The sequence below is a fragment of the Malaclemys terrapin genome, chromosome 4 (genome assembly GCF_027887155.1).
Source record: "Malaclemys terrapin pileata isolate rMalTer1 chromosome 4, rMalTer1.hap1, whole genome shotgun sequence".
Taxonomy (NCBI): domain Eukaryota; kingdom Metazoa; phylum Chordata; order Testudines; family Emydidae; genus Malaclemys; species Malaclemys terrapin.
The window spans coordinates 97386447-97407731 of NC_071508.1; the positions used below are offsets into that span (position 1 = coordinate 97386447).

A 21285-nucleotide genomic window follows, 5' to 3' on the forward strand; every position below is an offset into this window, starting at 1 on the left:
AACAATCCAAAGAAGTGCAGACTGACGCATGTTTTCATCATCTGAGTCAGATGCCACTAGCAGAAGGTTGATTTTCTTTTTTGGTGGTTCAGGTTCTGTAGTTTCCACATCGGAGTGTTGCTCTTTTAAGACTTCTTGAAGCATGCTCCATATCCCGTCCCTCTCAGATTTTGGAAGGCACTTCAGATTCTTAAACCTTCAGTTGAGTGCTGTAGCAGTCTTTAGAAATCTCACATTGGTACCTTCTTTGCGTTTTGTCAAATCTGCAGTGAAAGTGTTCTTAAAACGAACAACATGCCAGGTTATCGTCCGAGACTGCTAGAACATGAAATATATGGCAGAATGCAGGTAAAACACAGAGCACTAGACATACAATGCTCCCCTAAGCAATTCAGTCACAAATTTAATTAACGCATTACTTTTTAAACGAGCATCATCAGCATGGAAGAACGTCCTCTGAAATGGTGCCAAAGCATGAAGCGGCATACAAATGTTTAGCATATCTGGCATGTAAATACCTTCCAATGCTGGCTACAAAAGTGCCATGCGAACGTCTGTTCTCGCTTTCAGGAGACATTGTAAATAAGGATACCAATGCGGAGATCTACAAGATGTGACCGGGATCGACTCCTCCCTGCTGGCACCATGGCAAAAGATCAATGCCTTGAACACCTTCCTGATCCCCCGTATCTCATTTATCCTGAGGGGATCTGCCATGATGAAGGTACCTCTGAACAAGACAGACAACACCATCCGGCAGCTGGTGAAGAAGTGTATGTTTCTTCCCCAGGGGCCAGCAATGAACTGGTGTACATCTCGCACAGGCAGGGCGGTGCCAACATCACTCGAATGGCTGATCTGTGCGACGTTGCCATGATCACTCACGCTCTCTGCCTTCTGACGTGCCCCGACGCCATGGTGAGGAACATCACAGAGAGTGCTCTAAAGGATGCTGTCAAGAAGCAAATCGCCAGGACCCCCTCCAACCAAGATGTTGCCACCTACCTGAGCAGCTCGCTGGAAGGTGAATTTGGAAGAGACAGGGGAGACTTTGCTTCGCTCTGGACTCGTGCCCACAATGCTACACGACGACTGGAGAAGCCTATCAGCTGCCACTGGACGTGGTGCGAGGAACGCTAGGAGCTGGGAGTCCTGGTGCCACAGGTGAAGAATACAGATGACACTATCGTCACTCAGAAAACTAGAACCATGCTGGAGAGGACCCTGAAGGATACCATCCACTGCCAATACGTGGAAAACCTAAAACGGAAGCCAGACCAGGGCAAGGCATTCGAGGTGACTTGCAAATGGGACGCCAGCAACCACTTCCTCCCTGGGGGCAGCTTCACCTGATTTGCCAACTGGAGGTTCATCCGCAGGACCCTGCTCAACTGCGTCCCACTGAACGAAGCCATCTGCCACAGGAATCAGGACAAGCGATGCAGGAAGTGCGGCTATGCCAATGAGCCCACGTCCTGTGTAGCTGCAAGCCCCATTCGAGAGCTTGGCAGCTGCGACCGAATGCCATCCAAGATCGCCTGGCCAGAGCCATCCCGCCACTCATGGGAAAGGTTGCCGTAAACTCCACTGTCCCTGGAACTGACAGCCAACTGCGACATCGTCATCACCACCGAGGACTGGAAGAAGATCATCATGGTGGACGTCATGGTACCATTCAAGAACAGGACCCTGGCTTTCCATGATGCCCGAGTTCGAAAGTTAGAGAAATATGTCCCTCTGGCCAAAACCTTGAGAGCTGAGGGTTACCAAGGCAGACACATGCACTGATTGTTGGAGCCTTAGGTGCATGGGACCCCAGTAACGAGCGAGTGCTGAGAGATTGCGGAATTGGTCAACGCTATGCTCGGCTAATGCAGCAACTCATGGTGTCGGACGCCATCAGGTGATTGAGGGACATCTACATAGAACACATCACTGGACATCAGCAATGATGAGCTGCAGTGCCGATGAGAAGAGCAGTCAGAAAAGTAACGAATACTTTCCTCATGAATTGTATTTTCTAAATGGACAACCAACCTAATTCTCAGGTACTGAGGGGCAATCTTCACTCATTGATATATTTTGCTTTCCACAACCAAATCTCTGTACAACTTTTCATGAGTGATGTACCTGAGTATTCGGATTTTAATATCAAAACTGTATTGTTAAATCTATTCCCCTACATTTGGGTTATTGTGGATTATATACTCTATGTATATGACTTTTAAAAAACTAACTTTGTATTTGTGGATAATCTAAGCACTATACCCAGATGTACAGACACTCTTTTTCCAACTTATGTATTAAATAATTTCTTTTAACATTCACTTTAATAAAATTTTTATATCTGGCATGTAAATACCTTGCAATGCTGACTACAAGTGCTGTGCGAATGTCTATCTTTGCTTTCGGGTGACATTGTAAATAAGAAGAGGGCAACATTATCTCCTGCAAATGTAAACAAAGTTGTTTCTTTTAGCGACTGGCTGAACAAGAAGCAGGACTGAGTGGACTTGTAGGCTGTAAAGTTTTACACTTTTGTTTCTGAGTGCAGTTATGTAACAAAATAAAATCTACATTTGTAAGTTGCACTTTCACGATAAAGAGATTGCCCTACAGTACTTGTATGAGGTGAATTGAAAAATACTATTTATTTTGTTTATCATTTTTACAGTGCAAATATTTGTAGTAAAAATAATATAAAGTGAGCAGTGTACACTTTGTATTCTATGTTGTAATTTAAATCAATTTATTTGAAAATGTAGAAAAGCATCCAAAATATTTAATAACTTTCAATTGGTATTCTATTAACAGTGTGATTAAAACTGCGATTAAGCGCGATTACTTTTTTTAATCATGATTATTTTTTTTTAGTTACTTGCATGAGTTAACTGCGATTAATCGACAGCCCTAATAAAAAATACATGGCATTTCTGAGGGGTTTGTTTTGTTTTTTTAATTCTGACCCTTTTGACCTCCCAGCCTGTCAAGAGTCACACCTCTTAGCTCCAGGCCAAGTAGAATCTTACAGCCAGCCCTTTAGCTCCCAGTCCTTTAATCTGCGACCAATTTGATATTCAGGTGTGACAAAATCCATTACACCCTCCAGGGCAGAGGTACATCAGCATTTCATCAATATTAATTGTTGTTATTATTGCAGTTGTACCTAGGAGCCCCAGTCATGGACCAGGACTCGGTTGTGCTAGATGCTGTATGAACGTTGTAATGTTTAATTGGGAGGTGGGAGTAAGAGCCTCCATACAATAGCTTTGTCTCCTATGATGACTAGCATCCTCCCCTTCTTCAGTATTTTCCCTCTCAAAACCTAGCAGTTCAAATGCCGCTTTGATCTCTCCTCCACCATACTCACCCTAATGTCAAGGACTGGATCCTGTGTTTGCCAGTCAATTTTCCCTGGTTGAAGGTGCTAGAGTGAGTTTAACCCAGTCTGCTTTTAAAGCAAGAAAGTGTAAATATTGTTAAGAGGCAACTGAATAGTCTTTCAAATTATTGACAGATTAACATCCATCTGGCCAGGATGAAAACTGTGTTTGTATTTCAAGACAGAGATTCATTAGACTTTCACCCTGTATAACACATTGTTCACATTGACTGAATGGGGAACCGTTATCAAATAGAATTCAACTAAATATCAGAAACTTGTGTAACTGAAGATATTCATGTGCAACATCTACTCAGAGCTCTTCAAGAATACATCTCATAAGTTACTTTACAAGAATATGTCATCTATTGTACACTGAATCTTAGCTGACCAAACAAAGATCACATGTGTAATTTGCATTCAAGTATATGGTAATAAATGTACATTTACCCCATCAAAGCAATTTAAATTGTTAAATATAACGTGTATGTAGCTTTTATTTTAAAAAAAGTTTTAAAAGTCCAGTTGAAACGAATTGTAGAAAACTGTAATTTTTAAATTCTTGTTTTGAACTTGGATCTTGGGCTGGTATCTGTATTGTTGGGTAAACCAAGCAGAGATATAAGCTAAAATGATTTGTAGGTCCAGTGCTATTTTACTGACTGTAAATACATGTACAGTATGTAAAGATAATTGTTATGGATGTGACTTTTTTTAAGCAGTAGCTGTGAACTCTGTGCAGCTTCTGTTACTCATACACTAAACATGAACTATCCAGGATAACTGATAAGCATAATAAATTGCATGTCTGTGTTCAACAAAGTAATCCCAACTGATCTTGGACCATGCTTGCAAACTTGCTTTGCCCACCTCTTTCATATTTCTTTTTTTCTTTATGAAAAGAATTAAGGCAAGGAAAGTGCTCTACAAGTCTGACTAAGATGACTTTCAATTTTAAGATTAGTGGATACTAAAATATAAAGTGTCTGTGCTTTCTTACATCTGTAGATACTGAATGAACCAGATATATGTTGCATCTATTGTCACATATTTGGAGATTATCCAGCAAATTAAATAAAGCCTGAAGAACCTGGCTATCTGCTTAAAAGAACCCTGTCAACTAATTTTAGGGCTAAAAATGATAAAAATCTGATTTCATGTAATAGAATATGAATAGAAATATGTTTTAAAATTAAAGAGTTCTCTGAAGTTATGTGAATCTAACCACAAAGCCATTGTGCCTAAAGCAAGAGAACCACAGTAAAACTGATGCAAAACAAAAGTGAAATTTACCAGCTTAACCTCTTTCTCTAAATTAAGTGAAATGTTACAGTAACTTTTTATAACATACACAGCAAAAAAATTTCATGTTTAAACTTTGACTTGTGACAACCAAAGGCATTAATAACAGGTAGAATAATAATAATAATAAAAAGCTAAATTCACAATCTCTTTAAATTACAATTTGGCAGATATCCCATGGGATTTATCAAGGACCAATGCGATAAACTAACATAAGGGGTGTAAATTGTGTGTTTGGAATGAGATTTGCAGACCCTGTTTGAACCAGCACTTCTGTCCTGTAAACCACGTACATGAAGTCCTGATTCTGGAAGGAAAGGTTTTTGCAATCTCAGTTTTATTTTTCTCTTAACTCCATCTCAACTTCTCCTTTTCCCTTCTATCATTTTGGTGCATGCAGTATTGTCTTCCTTTCCATCTATGTATCGCTGCACTGATAAGGATATCAAAAGGGCCTAAATATGAGTCATAGACTATCAGGGTTGGAAGAGACCTTAGGAGGTCATCTAGTCCAACCCCCAGCTCAAAGCAGGACCAATCCCCAGACAGATTTTTGCTCCAGATCCCTAAATGTCCCTCTCAAGGATTGAACTCAACGCTGGGTTTAGCAGGCCAATGCTCAAACCATATGTCAAAACGTTATAGATCTGAGATAAAACTAATCAAATCTCTCCTGTTTAAGTTTAAGGACTGGCTAGACTGCCTCTCCCCTCTTTCCACATTAAGCAAAAATTTTCATCTTAGTTTCATATTAAAATCCAGTCAATCAGCTGCCATTTTGGCTCTACTGTACCTGTGCCTTGACTGTCAGCTACTTCAAAGTACATTCACCATCCCAGCAAACACACAAAAGATGTGGGAGGTCAAAGTTCAGGGTAGAGAATTAGGTATCAGGCCAGCCTTCCCCTGTGTACTGTACACTCAGTGGTTGTACAAGGATTATTTGAGTGACTGGGAGAGATCCATTTACTGGAGACTGCACAAGATAGGTATGGTTGTTTCACATATATTGAAAGTATTCAACCAAAAGAGAAGCAGCTGAAATCTGGAAATTTCAAGGCATTAATAGTAGTTTCAGGTAATATATTTGCCCGTTAAGTTCCTGTGAATGTTTGCAGTTTTATATTAATATTTTCCTATTTTTAATTGCTCTGTGAAAGACCCATATCAACAACAGAAACCAACTAAACAGGGGGAAAAATGCAACTGACTACACAAAAGCAAAAAGCACAAAGTAAATAAACTGAAAACAAACTTTATAGAAATATTTTTCATTTCTAGTAACTGTAGGCCTTGTCTAGACTAAGGACAATGGTGAGTTTTTAGAAATGTGTTAGCTGACATTAGAATTGGATGCTGTCTAGAAACTAGGTTGGATAAGTTTTAACTCTTAAAATGTTGTTAATATGTCATGGCTTATCCAATTTAAAAACACCCACTTCTTTCCCTAGTGTAGCTAAGGCATTAAGATTAAAAAAATTAAAAAAAAATTCTGTTGTGTTTTCTGAGAGAAGTATAATTTGGGGTTTTTTTTTGTTTGTTTTTTAAGTTGATGGTGTCCCTTTAAAGGAAATATTGCTTGTCCTTGGGTTTCTAGTCTAATCATTTGGAGTGTTGATTGGTTAGTACTGGCACAAGAACAAACTAGGACTAAATTTATTACCATTTGCCTAAGGTAGAGGAGTCAGGTGTAATTACTGTAAAGTAACTTATATGTGTTGGAAACAGCAAAGAAAATGTTGCACTCGTAGCAATCTGCATTAATGTTTCTGTAAATTTGTTCGGCGTCTATAGTGGTGGTAATTTGTAGAATTCTGTCTGAAGATATATGTTAAAGAAGACTGACTGAAAAACCAAGTGTACAGATTGTAAAGATTTTTTACATACAAGTAAGTTTTCTTTGTGTAATATTTATATTATAAAAGTTGCTAAAAACAGAATTAATGCCTATTGTAATTTTTTTTGTCCCATAAGCATCCAAAGCCTTTTTCTCTGGCAGACTTGCCTGATGCCTAAAATACATCCAACAAAATCTCTACTCTGAAATGAGCATCTCTGCATGATGAACTATGAGCTTCAGGATATTTCTTTCACCACTTCCATTCCCATTCATCTTCCTTCAGTCTAATATCTGATGCACATATGGAGGACAGATTGACATCTGAATGGTCTTTTCCATTGTTAACTACTACAATCCTTACTTTTGAGCTCTACCTCTGCTTACTCATGTAAGTTACTATGTTTTCTCAAAAGCTGTTACTTCTTGAAACTCTGTAGTTGGCCAAGACTTTTGCCACACACATAGCTTCCAGGCAGAAGGCTTTGTCTTCATTGACATAAAGCCTTTTTTTCCTCCAGCAAGATAATTGATGCACATTGCATCCGAAGAAGTGAGGTTTTTACTCACGAAAGCTTATGCCCAAATAAATCTGTTAGTCTTTAAGGTGCCACCAGACTCCTTGTTGTTTTTGATGCACATTAGTTATCTCACTGTAAAACCCTAAGAGGAGACAATTTTTTGTAGTGTTTGCTGAGGCAGCTAGGTGAGGTTGCATCATATCCCACTTGTAATTGACCTCACCTCGTTTATCTTAAAGGTAAAACTAAAGAGCCTTTCCTCCATTATGTTTTCACAGGATAGCTAAAGCCTATTAGTTATTCCATGGGGGGAAAAAAACCTATACAAACATGCTATGCTTTCCTCTTTATGTTCAAAACGGTCTCCTTTTCAAGGACAGAACTGGAGACAAATTAAACATCATGCTATCTGGACTAATGCACTAGCCTGCCCAGAAATGTGTTAATGTATTCATCCCACCAATTCTTGTGAGGCTTTTATTTTTCATAAAATACTTTAAAAAGCACATCACTTCCAGTTCAATTAAAGTTAGTGGTTACCAGAGTGAGCAGAACGGTCTCAAGAATTCAAAATGGCAGACCTCAAGATATTTCTTTTCTTCCCATTAACTCAAAGTTAGTTCTTCCATTCTTGCAAGCTACCAATAGGAGACCATTCTTTAACATACCGAAGCAACTTATGACAGATGACCTAAACCACACTGTATAAAAGACGCAAACAAACTTTAAATACAGTACTTTATTTTTCAGTGTTCACAGCTATTAAAGTGTTTTCTTAAATCCTGAAAATAATTCCCCCCCCCCCACTCTCAAACAACCCTCCCACCCCCACATTTTGGATGGATGATCACTAAATGAGAACATTAAAAAAAAAAAAAAAAAAATGTTCACAAACATATACAACAAAATCCATATTACCCTCCCAAAACACAAGCTGTATTTACCCAAAACCAAAGTCTTGAAAATTCATTATTCAGGACGGAAACATAAAAAAAGATTTTGAGAACAGGTTTAAATCAAATCTATTTTTAGAAGATTTTATTGCATCTTTTGAAAGTTAAAAACCATACATACTGAACAGGGGAGACACAAAATAATGTAATCTCTGAAGTGTACGTACTTGTTCATTTTACTTTCTTAATGCTTCAGATTTTGGAAGGTTATAAGAAAGTTTCAATGGGCAAATTAAAAAACCCCAATTTATTTCACTTTTATTTTAGATCTGTTTTAGGTCTGGTCTACATGCTGAAGGTGCACTGATATAACTAAAGGTGTGATGTTGCACCGATTTAGTTAAATTGGTACGACTTTGTGTGGCCACTCTTACATGGGATTAAACTTCATTTATGTCTGTCTGATTTATGTCAATCCTGTCACAGGCATGCTAAGCTAGTTCAAAACCAATGTAAGAGTGGCTACTCACACAAAGCTGTGCCTGTTTAACTAAAAATCAGTAAGATATTTCACTTTTACTTAAACTGTTGCAACCATAGCATATAGACAAGCCAGATTTTCCTAGCCTCGGCCTCTTGGTGCTATTCAGATGTCCTTTGTAGCAGAAGTCATCAAAACACTACATTGGGACAAACAGGCAGAATTTCAGCTTAGGGACTGTGTGTGAGAGAAAGGGAAACTGTTCCCTTCCTTCCCTTTCCCTCCTGGTTGTTCTTCTACAGAGCCAGTTTGAGGACAGCAGAGTTCTGTATTAAACTTTTGTCCCCATCCTGACCGAAGTATCTGACAGGGCAGAGCTAAGCAGTGGAAACACTGCTCTCCGCACTCCCTACCTACCTCTCTCTAATGCAGCAGGAGGCTGTCAGTGACTCCCATCTAACACAAGATGCATGTGCAGGAGAGGAACTGGTGGTGATGTTGTGTAGTGCCAGAAGCGGAGTGAAACAGTCAGCTGACAGCTACAGTAGGCTAGGAGCTGCTGATGGAAAAGTCACTTTCCTAATTCTATGAACAGCTTTTTCAAAAAAGTGCCCTTTGGTTGCTCATGACCCCATTACTGTAGGATTCAAGGGTTCTCTGCTCACACCAAGCTGACCTCAAAGTGGAAGCAAAGGGAAGTACAGTTTTCCTTCAGTACTGTTTAGCTCACTTCTGCCACAGATGTCCTAAGTAGTGCTCTCAGCCAGTCTCCAGTCAGGATAGGAGGTCAGGGCTGGGAAAAACTATATTCAGTCTAAAGGAAAAGTTCAAATAAGGAGTTTAAAAAAACAACAGAAGTGTTGTTATAACTAATCTTACAAGATTAGAGGAAGATATTTGAGGGAGAGAGAATAATTTTTAATGTTGAATATAGCCTTGGGCCATATTTTGGCGCAAATATATGTATATGAGGCTCCTGCTGGAGTCAAGGGTACCCATATGGGACCCCAGAACCAGAATATGTTAGGCTGGGACATTCATGAGAAGTTAATAAAGAAGGATCCAGCCTCAGAACTCTAGCACATAAAAACAAAAAGCAGGCCCTATTCAGCTTAAAGCTACTACTGCAGCTACATAGGCTACGGAAACTCTTCAAGTTTTCTGTGCTCTGTAGTCAGGGACACTGCTCCCTCCGTTTTGAGAGACTTTCTTCTTGGCCTCAGCCACGTAAGTTACTCCCCTTTCCCAAGGAAAGGCTCTGATTCTGCTCAACTCAGATGTTATTCATGGTAATCAGACCCAGGGGACTCGTCTCAAGAGTAGACACATGTCTAATGCCTCCCCACTAAGCTGGCCAACAGCTGGGGAGTAAATAGGCTGGACAACCTAAAGGTCTCTCTCTAGCTGACCCCTATAAATTGAAAGTTAGGACTTGTCTACATACGGAAATTTACTGTTATAATTATACTGCTACAATTACCCCATGGACACACTTATTTCCAAATAAGAGTGCCCTTTTCTGGTTAATTTGTGTCACTTCCAAGCACTTAGGAGACAGTGGAGCCAATAGGGCCAAATAATAGGGCCATATACATCTCTAAAAATCCTACATGATTATGATCCTCACCAATTTCAATCAAAATGAGAGCACCCAAACTGATACAAAGAATGAGTGGAGTAGTGTTTTGGGGCAGGAGGCAAAGGAGGAGAAAAAGGATCTCATCCTTGCAACTCCAATTATTTTTGGGGAGGTGGCAGAAGGACATTGTGAGCTCCCCTTGCCCACTGACCAAATACCAGACACAGAGCCTGTGACTGACTTCCTTCTCAACAGGACAGTTCAGGGCATAGTCATCTTACTCAGCTTTCTGGGGCTTATGTGTTACAGAAGACCATGTAAGTGACCGGCTGGCTAGGTGTTAGATGGTTGGAGAAATTTTTCATCACAGGTAACAGGGTCTGATTTTAAAGGGAGGTTCATAGAATGCCACTTTTAGCAGATCATTTTCATTTTACCTATCAAGGCTCATCACAAATCAGTTTTTACAATGCAAGTTTTTGGCTTTGAAATATTTGTATACATTATAGATAAATACAGCATAGCCTTGTTTTGTTGACCATGGAATAGCATGGATTCAATACATCACTTGGAAACAATGAAGTTTTTTTGTTTTAAATTTTTTTAAGAGTATTTTAGATTTACTTCTGATGTTACATTTTTTTCCAATTGTTCCATACAGAGGACTGAAAGAAGACAAGAAGCAGGAACCAGCACTCTACAGTCCTTTTAAAGCATATAAAACTAAGTATGGCCTACAAAGCCAAATGCCTCCTAAATCATTTCCTGTATTCTGGATATGACAGGCAATAATTAAAGAGATCTGAACATAAAATAGTAACATTGAAAAAAGGAAAATTCATTGTTTCTATTCACTTTTCTGGAATTTGTTATTTAAAAAACCAAACTGTTTAAGAATACACACATGAGCAGTGCAAAAAGGGACTACTTTAAGACATCACATTTCGGTATAAAAAAATGTTCAGTTAACTAACAGGATTAAATAAAATCAGGGATCAAATGCAGTGATTCATTAATAAAGAGATCATAATTAACTTTCCTAACACTAAACCATTGCTAATATACACACCTCTCGCTACCAGTAAATATCACAACCATGTTTTGTCAGTTATTAGTATTTACAATGTTGTTGTTAGTATCTTCTATATCCTCCTCCTCCCCTTCCACCATATGGATCTCCATAGCCGCCTCTGCCACTGTAACCCCCCCTGCCCCCATAGTCTCCCCGTCCTTGGAAACCACCTCCACCTCTACCACCACCACTGAAGCCACCACCTCCTCCTCTGCCACCTCCTCCCCCCCAACCACCCCTCCCACCACCACCTCCTCCCCCCCAACCACCCCTCCCACCACCTTCTTGTCTCTTCTGCCAAGGGGGCATTTCAGGAGGTGGTGGCTCAATCTCAGTTGGTCTGCCTCCACGGTCTGGCACTCTCCCCATCAGGACCTGTGTACAGAAATACACAATGCTTATGTTTAAATAATAATAAGGCTGCTGAAAGGATGTAGAAGTTATCTTGTGGATGAAGCGCACGTGCCTACTCATCACAGGGAATGCAATACTACCCAGAGTGATCTGTGGGAGTTAGGACTTCCAAGTTATCATCCCATGTCTGCCACAGACTTGCCATGTGACAATGGACAGCCTCTCAGAGTCAGTTTTCCATCAGTGCCACCAGCTAGCTACTGTCTAGGGTGGTCAGGTTTAATTGTTTATAGGGAGCGTTGAGATTTTTTTTAATCAAAGGTGCTACATAAGGGCTATCAATGCTCATGACTCCTTAATCCTTATATTATGATGCTATTTAAATTCAACTAGAATGGCAAACATTGTTCAAATCCCATCAGAAAATACTGCAATGACAACTACAGTGGGTAGCATATATGATCTGACAAAACTGGTAACCATATGCAGCTATAAAATGGTTCATTGCTTTCTTTTCAAATCAGGCATTACTGATGCAGTGCAGAGAACTGAAAAAGCAACAAAGTCCATAATGCAATGAATATAGTAGCACCTTCAAGTGAAAAGTGTTATCTTGAGAGTCACTTGACATGAACTGATGTACAAAGAGAACATTATTGGGAAAAAATATTCACACAGCATGTTATCATTCTAACATGAAGAGACACTGTACTCTAGTCAGCTTACATCTAAAACGGTCATGCAGAAAGACATGGAGTTTTAGTTACCCAAATAGCCTGTTGATAATTTTCTTTCAGAGGTTCTCTCCCAACCCCACACATAATGTATACCAACATGCAAGCTACTCATATCACGCTCTGTCAAAATAGCATTAACACATATACTGTATACTAAAATAGTATTTACAAAAACAAGGAAGCGTGTGTCAAGTAAACCCTTGGATTCCAGTTGGCCACTTACGTGATGTCCTGGGATCACTCTGATGCCAAAGGGACATATCAGTCTTGTTTGACATACAACCCTTGAGTCTAAGGCCTGGTTTACACTGGAGGGAGGAGGAAGGAATCTAAGTTACGCAACTTCAGCTACGTAGCTGAAGTCGACATACTTAGATCTACTCACGGCGGTGTCTTCACTGCGGTGAGTCGACTGCTGCCACTCCCCCGTCGACTTTACCTGCGCCTCTCGCAGCGGTGGGGTACAGGAGTCGACAGGAGAGCGCTGGGGGTTGATTTATCGTGTCTAGACTAGACGTGATAAATCGACCCCCGCTGGATTGATCGCTGCCTGCCGATCCGACGGCTAGTATGGACATACCCTTACTCTTTCATTACTATTCAGGACACTGCCTGATCCACATCTAATGTCTCCTCTTGTCTCCAGCTCACTCTCTCCATCTGCCCCTCTCCTGCTGCTTCTCAGTTTCTTGCTCTTTTGACCCACACATACTTCATGATCTAACCAAACCACCCACTTCCCAAGTATTCCAAAGCCAGCCCTCCCCTAAGTCCGCCTGTGTCCAACCTGCAATACCCATTCCTTTCAACCGGCTGCTGCACCCTGCAACCTTACTCCATTTGCACCCCATCCCATCTGCTTCTACTTTCCAAACCCTCAGCAATCTGCCCCCTTTGCTCCACCCATCACTGCAATTCACATCAAATAGGAATCCTCAGCAAGATTCCAACTTACCCCTAAAATAAATAAGAAATATGGGAACTGTAGTAGTGATTATGTATTCCTTCTAAGGCGGCTTTGGAAGTTTGTAGATAGGTGATTAAGAAGTAATTTGTTTCATCTTCATTTGAGTAATTATGAAAAAAATTATAAACCAATAACAATGTTTGCAGTTTTTGAGTTTCATCATTCATATGTAGCTATCACATTTACATAGGTAAACCACAATATATATTTTTTTAATTTTGTAGTAAGAATTTCATTCCCATAGACGCCTGTTGTGCCTAGTTTCAACAAAAAGTTTTAAATTTATCAATGAGTTATAAATCTCAGAACATTGGGCCATAATGAAAACTGTTTTAAATCCTTAGCTGTTCTGGTATGCATAATATTCCTGTGATGCAAGGAATTACAAAAACCTGGTATTTAGTAGCTAAGGCCTTCATCCTAGAAGCACTTATGCATATGCTTAACTTCAGACAAATGTAAAGTTAAGCATGTGCATAACTGGAGCCCATTGTTGTAAATAAAGTACCAAGAATTAATAATGCATTTGGACATATTGGCTACTACCTTTAGCTACAAGTCCTGAAATAGACTATAAACCCCATGGAGGTCACTTTACAGCTTTGGGGCTTTACACTGTTAAACACTTGACACTACTAAAATGAACCAACGATCAACAATAAATATGTACAAAAATAATATTCCCCAGGCAATATGATTTCTAATTAGGCAGCAGAATTAGATGTTACAAAAGAAATTGGTGGAAACAAACTATCAGAAATAAACGACAAAGTCATTTTAAACAAGACGCAGGTGGGGGAACCATGCAAAGCTGGATTTAGCAAGGTATAAAAAAATTAAATATGAATAGTTTCAGTAGCAAGCTATTTTCTGATTAAAGTTCATGTCATTTTATGATTTTGATAAGCAGTTAAAAAGTGAGAATCTTTTTTCCATTACGATTTCATCACAGAGTATAGTATATAGTCCGAATAACTCATTTGCAAGTAATTATGACCATAATATTTCTTAATCATGGAGACCACTTTCATTAAATAGTTACACAAATTGTGAAAAGCATATTTATTCTCAACTGTGATTTCAAAATATCTGACAATTTACATTGATCAGACAAGCGCCTCAAGAATATTAAGCCTCAGTTCCTCACAGTCCCAATTTCAAATTCTGTTGGTTGAGCAATCTGGAAATTCACTTCATTTCACTAGTTCATAAAAAGAATCATCGCAACAAAGTTTCTCCTACTCAAGAAACAATGTACACTAACATCTCTTGTGACTTGAGTCCCTGTTAGTGAAGCTACAATGAGCACTGATGACCAATGACAAATTCAGTTTTTCTCTGAGGTTCCCCTTGCAAGAAAATGTTTGGATGCTCTTCAGATTGCTCAAGATTCCTTGCAGGGCTGTGGAAAACCACTTTGACAGTCTCTACTGACTAGAAGATTTTGAAGCAAACCTAGGGAATCAAAAAGTGATATCTGATCATTTTTTTCTTGAAGTATCCAGGCTTGCCATTTCTACAATGGGTTTCTTCTGCTCTGTAGCTTCAAAAAATCAGGACCACACCTGTTAGCTTCCAGGGAAGGCTAGGCTGCCCCTTTGAGAAATCTGCCCAGTGAAGCTGCTTCTGAAATTGGAAAATGTATAAGGATTCTTATGAGAGACAGGGTGGGTGAGATAATATCTTTTGTTGGACCAACTTCTGTCTGTGCGAGAAACAAGCTTTCGAGTTTACACAGAGCTCTTCTTCAGATCTGGAAAACTTACTCAGGCCAGGTCTATATTTCAGACCTATATCGGTATGATTACGTCACTCAGGGACATGAAAAATCAACACCCCTGAGCAACATAGTTATACGGACCTAACCCCCGTGTAGATAGCACTATGGGAGAGCTTCTCCTGTTGACATAGCTACCGGCTCTCGGAGAGATGGATTAACAATGCCAATGGGAGAAACTCTCCCGTCAGCATGGTAATGTCTTCACTAAGGGTATGTCTATCCGGCGGGTAGTGATCGATCTATCGGGGATCGATTTATCGTGTATAGTGTAGACACAATAAATCGATCCCCAATCGCTCTGCCGTCGACTCCAGAACTCCACCACAGCAAGAGGCGGAAGTGATTCTAAGTCGATCCAAGATACGTCGACTTCAGCGACGCTATTCTCGTAGCTGAAGTTGCGTATCTTAGATCGATTTCCCCCCCCAGTGTAGACCAGGCCTAAAGCACTACAGCAGCTCACCACTGCAGCACTGTACGTGAAGACAAGCCCTGAGTAAGTTTCCCAGAGCTGAAGAAGAGCTCTTTGTAAATTCAAAAGCTTGTTTCTTGCACCGACAAAAGTTGGTCCAAAAAAGATATTACCTCACCCACCTGGTTTCTCTAATATCCTGGGATCGAGACGGATACAACAACACTGCATACAACTAAGGATTCTTGTGACATTTATGGCCATTTCCTGCAATATTCTGGAAAAATCTTATTGAATTAAGTTTAAGTACTTTAGGAGTTCGTTGTATTAAAAATGCAACTGTTTATGTATTACTGTGGGGCTGTATGGGAGGAAGACAGGATTAAGGTGATCTCTAGGAAGTACCGTGAGCTTCAAAAAAACTATGCTGAACAATGTAGCAAACATGAGTGATCTTTTGGGACAATACGTCTGAAGTGGAATTCCTAGGAAATACTTGGAGGAAGGGATTGTAAACTCCCATCTCCATATTCAGCCTTTGAAACTTCACCTTGAGGGACCTTTGGTCTGCTTCTCATCTGTTAGATGAGGACAGTTCAAAGACAAAAGAGACACATGAAGTAGTCTGTGCAACAAGGTGGATCCTGGCAAGCTGATACTATGGACCCTGCTGTCCACTTCCTGACTCCCGGCTTCATCCCCAGTTCCTGCCTTCAACGCTGCCCTGTTTTTGGCTCCTGTCCCATGTCTTCTTCCAGTCCCTGAACCCTGTCGGCCTGGTGACTGACTGCTCCGGCTCAGACCCTAGACTATGGCTCTGACTTCCAACTCAGCCATGTCCCTTCGCTTCACCTCCTGTTTCTTGTATGACCCCAGCTCCCGCTTTTGGCTCAGACACCTGGCTCCTGATTCTGGACCTACCCCTTGGCCTCAGGTTCCCGAACACCAGGCCAAACCACCCACAACTCAGTCGCTGGTACTGGTTTTCTACAGACCCTGTGTCATGATCGGAATGTGGGCAGTCTGACCTAGTGGTCGGAACAGGAGTCAGGAGTCAGATGCCAGGAGGTCAGAGTCCAAGACAGGCCAAAGGGCAGACCGAGAGTCAGGCATCAGGAGGCAAGCAAGGTCAGGTTACCAGGAGATTGGGTTCAGGCGCCAGATTAAAGATATCAATTGGAGAGCGAGGTCAAGGATGAACTAGGGTCGGAAGCTGGAGTCTAGGGTCTACTGCTAGCTGAGTCTGGAGCAGAAGCAGACAGGCAGTCTGTGTTGTTGCTCAGACTGTTCCTCACCATGGCTTCCTGGTTTACATACTGGTATCAGCCAATCAGTGGGCTGTGAGGGGCTGCCAATCAGTCCCTGTGGGGTGCTACTTCCTGCTGAGCCTAGCTTTGTGAGGTCCTCCCAGGGATTCCTAGCCTAAGCGTCTATATTCCTGGGGGAATTCTGCACCAAAAAATTAAAAATTCTGCACACAATATTTCAATATTATGCAAAATTCTGCATATTTTGTCAGAATACCACAATATAATCCATTTTGATTATTTTGGTCATTTATTTCAAAATACTTGTCAGCAAGAACATCTGTAACAATACAGACAAGAAAAAAGATTCAGGAATTTTTTTTTTGACAAATAGATTCCTTATTAGGCATATTAATACAGAACTCTGAGTAGTAATTCATTTAAACTACAATACAGAAAAAACAGTTACTCACCTCTTGTAACTGTTGTTCTTTGAGATGTGTTGTTCATATCCATTCCAATTAGATGTGCGCATGGCGCGTGCACGGCCGTCGGAAAGTTTTTCCCCTAGCAGCATCCGTCGGGTCAGCTGTGGAGCCCTCCTGGAGCGGCACCTCCATGGCACTCAATATATGATCCTGCCAACCCGGCGCCCCCTCAGTTCCTTCTTGCCGGCTACTCTAACAGAGGGGAAGGGGAGCGGGTTTGGAATGGATATGAGTAACATCTCGAAGAACAACAGTTACAAGAGGTGAGTAATCGTTTTTTCTTCGAGTGATTGCTCATATCGATTCTAATTAGGTGACTCCCAAGCCTTACGTAGGCAGTGGGGTTGGAGATAGGGAATGCTGATTGTAGCACTGAAGGCCGCATCATCCCTGGCATGCCGGACGATGGCGTAGTGCAAGGTGAAGGTATGCACAGAGAACCAAGTTGCTGCCCTGCAGATTTCTTGGATCAACACCTGGGCCAGGAAAACCGCTGACGAGGCCTGGGTTCTAGTGGAGTGTGCGGTAAGAGCTGGGGTTGGCACCCCTACTAGTTCATAGCAAGTGCGGATGCAGGACGTGATCCAGGAGAATATTCTTTGAGAGGAGATCCGGTCCCGCCACCGTTACGAATAGCTGTGTCAACTTCCTGAACGCTCATTGCGCTTGATGTAGAAAGCTAGGGCTCTGTGGACATTGAGGGAATACAGCCACTGTTCCTGGGGACCAGCATGAGGTTTCGGGTAAAAGACAGTTAGGAAAATGTCCTGGCTGGTGTGAAAGTTCGACACCATCTTGGGGAGCAAGGCCGGGTGTGGTCTGAGTTGCACCTTATCCCTGGGAAAGACCATGTAAGGCGGTTCCGAGGTGAGGACCTTCAAGCTCGGAGACGTGTCTCGTGGACGTAATGGCGACCAGAAAGGCAGTCTTCCAGGAGAGATACAGGAGGGAGCACGTGGCCAGCAGTTCGAACGGGGGCCCCCCCAAGAGCCTCGAAAGGACCAGGTTAAGATCCCACGCAGGGATAGGCTGACGGATCTGAGGGTATAGACGGTCCAAGCCTTTGAGAAAGCGACCAACCATAGGGTTGGGGAAGACAGAGCGGCCAGACATGCCTGGGTGGAAGGCCAAGATAGCAACAAGGTGAACCCTTATGGAGGACGCCTCCAGGCCTTGCTGATTCAGGTGCAGGAGGTACTCCAAAATGAGGGGTACTGGCGCTGGTCACACCAACACGAAAATCTTTTCCACTTTGCCAGATATGTGGCGCTAGTAGAGGGCTTCCTGTTGCTTAGTAAGACCTCTCTTACTTGGTCCGAACACAGAAACTCCATGGGGTTCAGCCATGCGGCTTCCAGGTGGAGGGACCATATGTCAGGATGGCAGACCATGGTCCTGAGTGAGTAGGTCGGGGAGGAGAGGCAATGTGATCAGTATGTCCACTGACAGCTCCAGCAGCAAGGTGTACCAGTGCTGGTGAGGCCACGCTGGAGCTATCACCTTTGCCCCCTCCCCCCCCCGTGGATTCTGAGCAGGACTTTGTGCATGAGAGGGAACGGAGGAAAGGCATAGAGCAGGCGACCTGTCCAGGGTAGCAGGACTGCGTCTGTGAGGGAGCCCGGGCTGCGACCCTGAAAGGAGCAGAACACTGGGCACTTCCTGTTGCATTGGGTGGCAAACAGGTCGACCTGGGGAAACCTCCATCTTTGGAATATGGGGTGTGCGACATCCGGACGGAGAGACCACTCATGCATGTGGAAGGACCTGCTGAGGGGGTCTGCCAGCGTGTTCTGAATCCCTGGAAGAAAGGACGTTACCAGGTGAATAGAGTTGGCTATGCAGAACTCCCACAGTCGAATGGCTTCCTGTCAGAGGGAAGAGGAACAAGCTCCCCCTTGCTTGTTGATGTATAACATGGCCTGGTGTTGTCCATTAAAACCGCCATGCAGCGACCTTGGAGTTGGGCCTGGAAGGCTTGGCAAGTAAGGCGCACCGCCATTAGCTCCCTGATGTTGATATAGAGGGAGAGCTCGTTCTGTGACCACAGGCCTGGAGTCTGATGGTTCCCCAGATGTGCCCCCCACCCCATAGCTGATGCGTCCATAACCAGGGACAAGGAAGGCTGTGGAAGCGAACTCCCGCACACACCGCTCGGGGGTCGAGCCACCAGCAGAGGGAGGCAAGGACCTGTTCCGGCACCATGACCACGGAGTTCAAGCTGTTGCACCTCAGACAGTAGTCCGAGGCAAACCTGCAACGGCCTGAGCCGGAGCCTGGCATGCCGGGTCATGTACGTGCAAGAGGCCATGCTTTACCATGAATTTGTTAAGCTCGCGCAGGTCCAGAATGGGCCGGAGGCCCCCTTTGGCCTTGGGGATTAGAAAATATCAGGAGTAGAACCCTTTGTCCCTCAGCTCCCATGGAACCTCCTCCACTGCAAGGAGCGCGTGAACCTCCTGAATAAGGAGTTTCTTGTGCAAGAGGTCCCTGAAGAGGGATGGGGAAGGAGGGTAGGAACAGAACTGGACAGAGTATCCTGTTTCCACCGTGTGAAGGACCCAGCGGTCCGAGGTTATTTGGGACAGTGGAAGTGGGATAAATTATTCAAAAAGGGTGGGGAAGAATCTGGGGTTAAGTCCGGTACGCAGTCCTCGGGCCTCCCTTCAAAAGGCCTACTTGGAACCCAATGATGGTTTGGTCGGGCCCTGGCCTTGTCCCAATGGGCGGCTGGAGGGCTTCCTTCTGCCATTCCATCCCCTCCACCTGTAGAAGTCCTGCTTCGGCCGAGGAGGATAGTTGCATTGTTGCAGCTGCTGGGGCTTGAGGTGCTTCCTTTGAGGCCATGAAGAACTTGAGTTCGACCCCCTTGGCCGTAGCGGGAATGGAGCCTGGGGTCTGCCAGATGGTTTTGGCATTGGCCTGAATGGTCTTGATGAAGGGCAGGGCCACCCTCGATGGACCTTCTGGGTCCAAAATGTCTCCCACCAGGTCCTCCAATTCCCACCACTTCCTCGGCGCAGGCCCATGTTGCGCGCCACTCTGCGCAGAAGGTCCTGGTGGGCACGGCTGTCTATGGGGGGGCGGCCCAGAGACAGAGGTGCCTGCTACAGCCTCGTCAGGGGAGGATGACGAAGAGGCCAAGGGGGGGGAAGGGGTAATCTCGACCTTCCTGCACCACGGGAGCTCAATGCCCAGTATCACTGACTGCCTCAGGCTCAGACACCGGAGTTGGAAGGAGTTCCGAGGGGGGAGGGGGCATGACGTCTCCTCTGCACCCCTATGAGTAGGCCAACTGGCTGAGGCCTCTGGCATCCTCGGTTCAGATGTGGCCGAGCAGGAAACTCCAAACTGTGCACCATGGGCCTGGTGGTACGCTCACTGGGTCCAAAATGGCCACTGAGTGGGTCCCTGCCAGTGAGCCTGCCATGACTCTGCCCCCACATAATGGCATCCATGGTCTGACCAGCACCAGTCCCGCTCCGAATACCGAGACCCCATCTCTGAGCCCAAGGAATGGGATCGGGACCGCGAGGGCCAGGGTGGTGCAGAGCGGACCTGCTCCGGCGAACGGCGCTGAGAAGGTGGAGAGCAGCGTTGCGAGGCTGGGGAGTGGTGTCATGACCTGGAGCTGTGCCGGGACCTGGACCGGTGCTGAGACCTGGAGCAGTGCCGAGATGGTGAACGGTATTGTGACCGGTGCCGAGTTCAGGACCTGCTCCATGACAGTCGTACGGAGCAGCGCCGCAATTGGGAGCGATGACGCGATTGGGAGCCGTGCCATGAGTCCGACCAGTGCTGTGAGTGCAACCGGCGCCGCAATGAAGAGCGGTGCCAGGACTCCGAGCAGTGCCGAGGTTAGACCAACGGTGCCAAGGTTCAACCAATGGTCAGATCAATGCTGGCTTGCCTCGAGACAGTGCCACATGCTGAGGCACCAGAGACTTGGCACGGAGAATAGAAGACCTCTGTGCCGTCATGGCGATGAGGTCCCTCGCAGGGGAAAAGGTGTCTGGGGTGGACGGCAGCTGTACTTCCACAATGCTGTGGGTCAGGGAGTCCAAAGGCACCAGACTGAATGGCTCCCCTTGCGGGGCTGAAGTCGACAGTGACGGGTCCTCAGCCTTTGCCCCCTGGCAACGCGTCCCATTGGCTGGCTCCAGGGAGGTGGGCCTCTGCGTAGGAGAGCCACTCTTCTCCTGCTTCCAGTGCCATTTCGGTGTCAGGGACTGGGAG

General features: G+C 43.7%; 1 protein-coding gene across 1 annotated transcript in view; it reads right to left on the bottom strand.

Annotated features, from left to right (window-relative positions):
• Positions 1–8063: 8063 nt before the first annotated feature.
• Positions 8064–21285, bottom strand: part of FAM98B (family with sequence similarity 98 member B) — a 50872-nt gene continuing 37650 nt past the window's right edge. The window contains exon 8 of the mRNA XM_054027295.1: positions 8064–11442. Within this exon, the coding sequence (XP_053883270.1) occupies positions 11128–11442 (315 nt within the window). The 3' untranslated portion in view covers positions 8064–11127. The remainder of the gene's footprint in view (positions 11443–21285) is intronic.